General features: G+C 41.6%; 1 protein-coding gene across 1 annotated transcript in view; it reads right to left on the bottom strand.

Moving 5' to 3' along the window:
* LOC117946950 (eukaryotic translation initiation factor 3 subunit H) overlaps nt 1-9,183 on the bottom strand; it is a 62,706-nt gene extending 53,523 nt beyond the window's left edge. Inside the window, exon 1 of the mRNA XM_034875470.1 lies at nt 8,956-9,183. Coding sequence (XP_034731361.1) covers nt 8,956-9,057 — 102 coding nt within the window. The 5' untranslated portion in view covers nt 9,058-9,183. The remainder of the gene's footprint in view (nt 1-8,955) is intronic.
* Between the last annotated feature and the right edge of the window lie 174 nt (nt 9,184-9,357).

Below are 9,357 nucleotides of genomic sequence, written 5' to 3'. Positions count from 1 at the left end.
CCCCCCCCCCCCACCGCCTCTTTGAGTTTTGGCTCCTTTTTCTGCCAGCAAGTAGCTTTTGCGCATTCCTCCATCAGTGAGTGCAGATAGCTCAGATACACAGTGCTTTCAGCGGTCTAACTCTTGGTTCATCCCACCCTTAGATAGTTAGTATCCGTCTGGAACAGGAGGGGGTTAGGGTTGGACAACTGGCAAAAAATAAATAATAAAAAAAAAAAAACACTCCAGGAAGGTCAAAGCAGAGCTTTAAGAAATCTCCCGAATCTACAGAAATCCCTTTAAAGAGGAGAGTTAAGAGGCATCTGCAATAAAAAAAAAGGAAGGAAGGACCAGGGTTTCACTGGATTTGTTGTGTTGGCTTCCTGGTGCCGAGTAAATACCATCAGGTATTGTAAGCAAAGCCTGGAAAGCTCTAAGTTTACACTGACACACCCTCCCACACACACGCGCACACACTTATTGATCTAGCTCACCAGCAGCTAGCCCAGTGAGCTCACCTCATGTGAAGAGGCCCAAGATTGATAAGTGGACAGCGTGTTATAAATCAACAAGCTTAAAATTGAATTGTGCAAAATCAATTGCGGTCCAAATCCCCCGTTGGCTGCCTTTAATTCTTATCATAAATCTTCCCTCTCACTCACACAAAAGAGCTCATATTCCTGCCGCAACGAGGCTCAAGTTATGAGAAAGTACCGCAGAGAGACGATCCTGTGATGAGTTTTCTTTTAGCTCCACTGCAGGTAGACCAACTCTACAAGGGGGCTGTATTACACTGTTCCTGAGAAAGAAAACCTCATTTTATTTCTTTTAACATTACACGTTCAGTGATACACAACGCAGGGCCAAACTGATTCAACTAAGGTTACCACACACACACACACACACACACACACACACACACACACACACACGACAGTGGTTCCCAAACAACCATTTTAAATATTTAGTATGCTCTGGTTTGGGCACTACTGATATGGGAGAATATAGAGAATGCATTGTGCATCATTATTGGATAACTTTTCTAGAGTTGGATCTGAATAATTGTTCGTTGGGTAGGTATTCGATATGCAATGTTGGGATTTGAATATATTGAATAATATATTATTTTTTTTTGTTAAACCTGCAAGGCTGAAATACTGAAGGCTGCCAATACAGTAAGGCACCGGCTGGCTGAGAATCTTTTTCACAAACACTGCGTTTGTAGTCATTTGTCAGACCAAAACGCAGTTTTATTCCGTTTGTTTTGAATTCCTGCGACAAAAAGTTGAGTCCGAGTCACCTTTTGGAGAAAAGCAACCCAACGTCACCCTGCTGTGGACGATCATATAACTTTAACCAGCTACCAGACTTGTCAGTCCGGATTGCGGCGTGAGTCTCGTAATGTTACAGTAAGAGGAAACATCGCTACCTCCGTCGCTGCTCTAGTCTGGCTATCAGCAGACCAAGCCAAGCTCAACAGATTTGAGACTGAGCGTTGGTCTGGGGAGTCTGCTCTGTAGTCTCTCTGCACGAGAGGCGTGACCAGTGGGCATAGTTTAATGGACTCTGTACGCAATTGGACAGTCCTTCAACCAATCAGACCAATGATCGGGGGTAACAGCGGCATCAACAGTTTGCTGCGCTTCAGTGGCATCCGGTGGCCGCTATGTTGAATGTAAACAAGAAGCTGTATGGTCGCTTTTCTATTGTCGTGTTAAACCTGCCAATAGCGCGCCAGGTAGATAAGGCAGTTTATGATTGGTTCCCGCAAAATAGTGAACTGAAGCAGGTGAATGAAAAGTGCAGGTTTCCAGACCGAGCTGCAGGGAGAAATCACATCGCCGGCAGAGTGGGCGGGGTGTTTACCCAGATCAGCGCTGCTCCAAAAGAAGTTTTAAAACAAAACGCGAGCACTGAACGGCCCAGGATGACGAGGTCCTAGCCTGGTCTCTTGATTCTGCATGAAATAAAGCTGCCTTCAAGTGCGGTCGGCCATGTTCCCCACACCGCTGCCACCGCCACTTCAAATATTCACTGGTGAAACGCACTGAATTGTCGAATATTAGCTGTTGAAAAGCACCCAAGCTTTGAAGCTCAAAAAGTGGTATTAGGTGCAACCCTACACTTATCAAACAGAACAGATGCTAATTCTTGTGAGCTGTTGCAGTTAGGGATTAAAAAAATATGACTGAATATAATTACATTATTGAAATGGCCTTTTAAAATCTCAATACATTCAAATCCATTAGCGTTCATCTTTTGAAGAAGGTCCAGCAAAAAATGACTATGGCGCTAAATATTCTACAGAAATCTGTAGGCTGAGAGGACAGAAATGCTTTTGAGTGGCCTTAATGATGTTTACAACCTCTGGCAACAACTTGATAATGAGATGAGATAGAACTTAATACGTCGCAAAATACATTTTTGTGCCAGGGGTGCTCAGTATACATTGTAAAAAAAATGTAAACAAAATCATAGTAGCAGCAAATATTTAAAGGTTGATGAAGCATGTACCAATGGAAGTGTCATAGACGGGACGATGATCTTTGGCCGAGAACAGACGCCGGCACACAAACCCGATATCAGCCGTGTTTTATTTTGGCTCGGACGCCAGTTACTCAAAGAGTTAGTGGTCAGTTAAGGATGTGATGAAATCTAACTAGGTTTGGATACTATTTTTGGTCGGAATTTTTTCCAGCAATAAACATACAGAAATAACATTTTGAAATGAAGTCTTTTTATATTAGTATTTCATTGTTAGTGGAAGTCCGCCGTTCCCACTCTGGATTGCCTTCAACTGCTTAAGTGATTCACAGGAAACAATTCAGCATGTAATCCAGTGTTATCGCTTTTGATTGTATCTTATTGATAAGAGACCCACAGTTTACTACTCACTCTCCCAATGCGCATCAGAGCTGTAGAAGCTGCTGCAAATGTAAAGCCAACATTTAATACTGCTGCTGCTTCGCATTCAAAGCATTCAACTGGAGAAAATGTGAGTGGCTGATATTGTGAAGAGGTCACGAGAAACCCAATGGGGAGAAAAAAAAGAAAGAAAAAAAACCTGTCCTGTTCAGGGTTCTTATTCCATCTGCAGATCTTTTTTTAGCATTTTCGAGGGAGCAATTGAAAAAGAAGAAAACGCAAGGTTCACCCGTTGCTGTGTGGAATTGTGGCAGCAATGATTTGACTGACTTACAAGTTTGGCCGGGCAGTAAACACTCAGTTGCTTTTCTGTGGTACGTTCTTTTAAAAAAAAAAAAAAAGCTGCTCAAGGAGGGTCTAATGAAGCATCCTTGGGTTTCCCCCAAAACAACCAGGACTGACATCTAAACCCTCATGTTGTCCTCAAGTCAAATTACCTGTTTTCCTTTATCAATGTTCTTTTTAATTACCCAAAATAACATGACTGATTCCACACAACGCTGTTTGGCAAGTACAAATCTCTACTTTCATGAGGTTTGGGGTTTAAAAAAAAAAAAAAAAAGAATAAGTCTTATTCAATTTTATCGTATTTGGAGTGAAAAAATCTAAGTGCTTTTGAAATAGTATTGAGTAAAAGTTGACATTCTAGTCTGATTATCCCTCAACATACATTCCTTTAATTTTTTTATTCTAAATAATTCCTATTTTCTACCTCAAACACTAGATATAATTTCCTAAAAATGAGGTTTGACCATACATTTCAAAAATAACTGTAAAGCTAAAGTTAATAAGTTAGTGTTACACAGTGTTAAACGTCAAAAAAAGTGACAAGTATTGAAAAAAAGAGAAAACCGTGAGAACATTTTTAAAACATCAATTAAATTGTCAAGTGTTGACTTTCACTTTTGATGGGAAGACAACACACGGGTTAGGGATTACAACTTAAAAATACCAAGTAAACTGTAGATGATGTACGAAGCAGTGATGGAACAACAGCGTGTCACTGTACTGGACAGATAGGAAGATGAGCCTCTACACTGGGTGGTAAGTTATCGCTGGTGTCAAAATGTCGTGTTAAACATGCTCCAACTCCTCCTGTATTCAAGGTGCAGGTCTATGACCAGCGTCTGACGTAAATCACACATCAGAATAAATGAATAAAGCCTTTTCCAAACAGACAGGCTGCCGTGGGATCTCAGTGGGTGTTTAATGGAACCCGTTGCTGAGCAGCACTCCATTCTGGTGGCAACCCTTCAGAAGCAAGGAAACACTCCGATAGCACCACACGGCAGCGGTGATGCCGTCTGTGGGCAACCCCCCGGCCAAACCTCCGACAGACGGCCATGACGCAACGCAGCGGCAACTGCTGCATATCAACGCGTTCAGGTGAAACGGGTCTCATAACTCTACCTGCAATAGACACCTTTCCCTCAACCGGCTGGATCCAAATGAGGACACACACTAACCGGCTCGCGACTGTTTTCCATTAAACTGCTGCGATTACAAATGTTGGGTTGATAAGGCTGAGAAAACAAATTAAGAAAATCTCATTAGGAGGTCTAAATAATACACATTCAAGTGAAATATTTAGATTTTAAATTAGGGCCCGAGACTCCAGGGCAGCTTTAATGAGCAAGATGAAAAGGAAGGAAGCAGCTGGCAGGTTTACGTCCTGCTCCTGCGTCGCTGCTTTGGGTCCAGTGCAGCGAAGGCCAGGAGGGGGGACAGCATCAGTGCATGGCAGTGAAGCAAGTTTGTCCTCTGCTGTTTATACTGAGGTACTACATAATACATTTACTACAATGTTTAAGCTGTGTGAAGTTAAATTCAAGATGTATTACACTTCACGTGTTAGAGGTCCTGGTCTGAGATTAGGTACACATAGAAGCAACAATCATTTGAAAAGTTAAACACAAGGTGTGTCAAAAATTGGGTATTAACACAAGAGCAACAAACCCTGACAAATGCCTCACGCATCATGTTCCCATCTGCCAAAATAGGCAGGAAGATATCATTACTGGCAACAATGTTTTATATAATAAGTTGTACTAAACCAGGGGAGCGCCATATCAGCAGAAGTGCCAGTTGTCTGTAGTTTGGAAACGTGTAAGCTGGTGGGGGGGGGGGAGAATAAGAATCAGGCCTGGTTCAATATAGACAGAGGGCAAAATTTATCAACAACCCGACAAAGAAATCTTTCCAAGTGGAATCTCTGCCTGAAGGTAGATCTCCTCTAAAGCATCAAGTAGCCTACTAGAGCCCAACCGATATTATCGGCCGATATTAGGCATTTCCCCATCTATTGGTATCCATCGGCATTTATAGTGGCCGATTATAAAAAACAATATTAATTCATCAGAATCATTTATAATGACAAATAAAAAGGGAATGTCAATCATGTTATGAGCGTTGGCGTTGCGTTGTTTGTCCACCCGAGGGCGCTCTACAACGTCCCGGTTGTCAACGCTGATGATTTTTTTGTTAATGTGTTTTTGTTCAAAAGGACTTCAAGTTTTCATATGTTAAGTTTGTATTTCCATACATTTTACTTATCAGAACTTTAATATGCGTTGATGTCCTGTTCTGGGTTGACAATTAAAACAAATTATTAGCATATTATTTTAGTGAGAAAATCTGTTTTGTAACGTGTTTCTGGATTCTCACACACACACACACACACACACACACACACACACACACACACACACACACACACACACACACACACACACACACACACACACACACACACACACACACACACACACACACACACACACACACACACACACACACACACACACACACACACACACACACACACACACACACACACACACACACACACACGGCTCTATAGCCGTAACAATAGACCAGAGAACAGCCGCTTTGTGCTGAAGGGCACAATGGAGCGTTGCTATTTAGTCTTATTTGCATTATTGTATTCCGAGCCTTATAATGTTAATCCAAATCAATATGAACCAAAAACCTAACACTTATGAATATTCAAAACAAGAATAAGTCGAAAGGCTTAACTCAAAGTTAGATACAGTGGCTTCAGAAAGTCTACACACCCATGCCAAAGTTATCAAAAAGAAGAATAAAAAAACATCTTTTGGAAATTGATCTTAATGCCTTAATTTAAAAAAAAATGGAAAATCTAACCTTTTAAGGACACCAATTTTCATTGTAAATGAATAATGTATTGTAAAGAAATTAATGTTTATCCTTAATATACAGGGGGCATAAATATACACACCCGTATGTTAAATTCCCATAGAGGCAAGCAGATTTTAATTTTTAAAGGCCAGTTATTTCATGGATCACCATCCCAATGTCTAGGCATGGTGAAGGGTATGCGATGATGTGGGGTTGGTTTAATTTCAAAAGGCCAAAGGATCTTTATCAGGAAGCAGGGAGGTCCTGGTTTAAAAATGAAACACCTTTTAAGAGGTCACATGACATGGTGGCCTTGGGCCTTCACCAACTGCCACTTTGCTCGTTTGAAAGCCTCTCCCTCTCCCTCTCCCTCTCCCTCTCCCTCTCCCTCTCCCTCTCCCCCTGGGAGTTAATCCAGATGGGCCGATCTGGAATCTTGGCCCTTATGAAGTCATCTGGGCCCAGGCAATAACAATGACTTCATGTCAATTTCGAGTAGTGAAGAAGAGAAAATTAAGGCCAGACTTCCTAAAAAAGTTGGTAAAAACATTTTAAACGATGCGACATGCATCTCACATCCATAAAGAAAGAAGAAACAAAGCATTTTACACGCCTACAGTGGGATACATTCAGCAACTGTGTCAAATGGTGGCTTGGCTTGCACGGCGAGAATCAGAGAAAAGCAGAAACAGACAAACATTGTATAGAAATTGAGTTTGATCATGTTCCTGAAGACGCTGGGGTTCATTCCACTTGCTACAGGCATTTCATTGACAAAAAGCGCTTGGTTATGGCCGAGACACGGGCAGCACAGTGTCCTGAAGCACAAGATCAAGCCCAGTCTGTGCCGCTACAGTTGAATGTCCAACAAAGAAACTTAGGTCCAGGACAGGCCTGCCAGTAGCTTTTGCTGGTCCTGTGCTTCCTGCCTTGTGCATAGTTTGTAAAAACCCAATGAACCTGTGTCAACAACAAACAGCAGACCACTACAGAAGGGAGTTCCCTCATTCAAAGCACCCCCTAGCGTCCCTGTAGAACAGTACCATCAGTCCAAAAGACAGGGACCACAGCACTTGTTTCATCATGAAAGTGTTCCATTACAGGTGGACACATACAAACTGAACTGGCATATGTTTTTGTAAAGTTCATAGATGCTGAAAGATGCAAAATACCGAGCTGGACAGATTTCCATACATGCTTCAAGGTGATGGCTCACTGCAAAAGTCAGCCCTGTATTATCTTCCAGTCATTGAGGCTTCACCGACAGAGATGTCAACAGTACAACAATTCTAAAGCAAAGTGTCCAAATTGCTGATCAGCTAGAACTGGACCATATAGTGTTAGTTTTTGATGACATTATTCAGCGTATAGTCCTTAGATTAGGTGAATTGATGAGTTAACAGGGACCTGGATGACTAGAAATCCCGCCCCTGAAACTGTGCTGCAGGCAGTTCGCCGCAGCTGCAGGCATAACAAATGTGAGACCGGAAGATGTTCCTGTATGTCTGTCTGCAAGGCTGTCTTGCACTGACTTATGTATGTAATGTTTTACAGGAAACGGGGGAAAGACCTTCATGGGATGATGGCTCTGCTAGTGATAGGGAAGATACCAATAAGTAAATATGTGCTGTTTTATAATTTAAGTTGATTTTGAGCTGTAAAGACTCTATTGTAGAATGGGCAATTATTCATGCAGCATTCAAAATTACGGGGACAGTGTAACACATTGAGTCATTTCAGCCAACTTGGGCCACAGCGTGCTTATATTTTTATCTTTCTGTGATTACCTACTGAAAACGCTGACGGATAAAACAGCACTGTTTTGCTAAATTTATAATGTTTAATTTTGTTTGGTGCCAATCCGTGAAGTTAAAGCATTTTTTTTTTTTTTTTTACAAAAGTGCCAAATTTCATGTTTACATTCACACTTGAGTATATAATGCACCAAAACTGGTCTCATATGTTTAGGTACATGTATACATGTCACTTTGAGAGATACTTTCTGTTGATAAAATGAATATAAAGAAAGTTACAAACCAAACAATTAGCATAAGAATTTCAATTTTTTTTTCGATTTCACAATTATGTACTGAACATTTTATGGATTGTGATAAAAAACTGCAGGGTATTTAGCGGAGAACTTCTAACATAAAGTCACAATGGTTTTGTCTATGCCAGAATTCATTTAAAAAGTAGAGCCCGGGTTTGGGAACGAAAACCATTTTCTAGCCACTTTTTCCTAGTTCACCTTATGGTCTGGGGGTGTGGCCTTGACAAACTGCCACTTTGATATTTGAAAGCCATGATTCTCTCTCTCTCATGGGTGGGCAAAGCAGAGAAAGGGGAGGTAACCTAGCCCCTTATGACCTCACACTGGACAAGAGTCCAGATTGGCCCATCTGAGCTTTCATTTTTCTCAAATGCAGAGCAGGATACCCAGGGCTCGGATTAAACCTATCACCATTGCTAGCACCTAAGGGACCATAGGCAGGCTGGGGGAACTCATATTAATGTTTTTAAAATAAACTCAAAGAGAAATAGTCATTCCATGGGACCTCTAAGCGTCCCAAAAGCCAGCTAAATGCTAGCTAATTTAGCTAACATTTGACCACCGCTAGCCTATTAGCCGTTTGGGGGGTTGGAAACAGCAAATAAGATGAGTTTGTTAGTAGTGTATTTGTTTAAATAAAGCTATATGTAGCTACTACAGGCATTAGCTATGGGACTAAACAGTAACGTTATAAAACACCGCTTCACATTGTGTCCGCCATGATGATGCTTACGCTTTAGCTGCTAGCATCCACCTCCGGCAACACTTAGGAACCAGTTTCTCTGCCGGTCGCCACCGGAATTCAACACGTAGCTAGCTACATACACCATAGTTACACTTACCAGTCCCTCGATTTGGATCTGTTTGACAGGAGAGTCCAAAGTGCCGCCTGTAGAAGCCATCACAGCGCTTGTTGCTGCACCAGACTCTTTACGTGAAGCCATCTGAAAAACGAAGCACGCGGAAAAAGGGAGGAAAGCGTTCGTTGACGGACGTTTCCGGTAAAGATGCGTCCGTTTTCCCGTCCGTATGAAAACAAGGGCTACGTGTTAAGTTCCCTCTTCAGTTGCAAAAACTCAGTGTTTGGTGGGTAGGGAGTTTATATTGATTAATTAATCAACTGGCATAGCTAGAAATACGAGATATAATACATCTCATATAATACAAGTAGACTAGACTTAAGAACATGCTGAAATCTGCATAGCATGCCCAGAGCCGTTTGAGCACACCAAGCTCATCACTAA

This window comes from Etheostoma cragini, chromosome 6 (genome assembly GCF_013103735.1).
Source record: "Etheostoma cragini isolate CJK2018 chromosome 6, CSU_Ecrag_1.0, whole genome shotgun sequence".
NCBI lineage: Eukaryota > Metazoa > Chordata > Actinopteri > Perciformes > Percidae > Etheostoma > Etheostoma cragini.
Note: the sequence above shows the minus strand (reverse complement) of the source record. Positions and strands in the feature narration are given on the sequence as shown.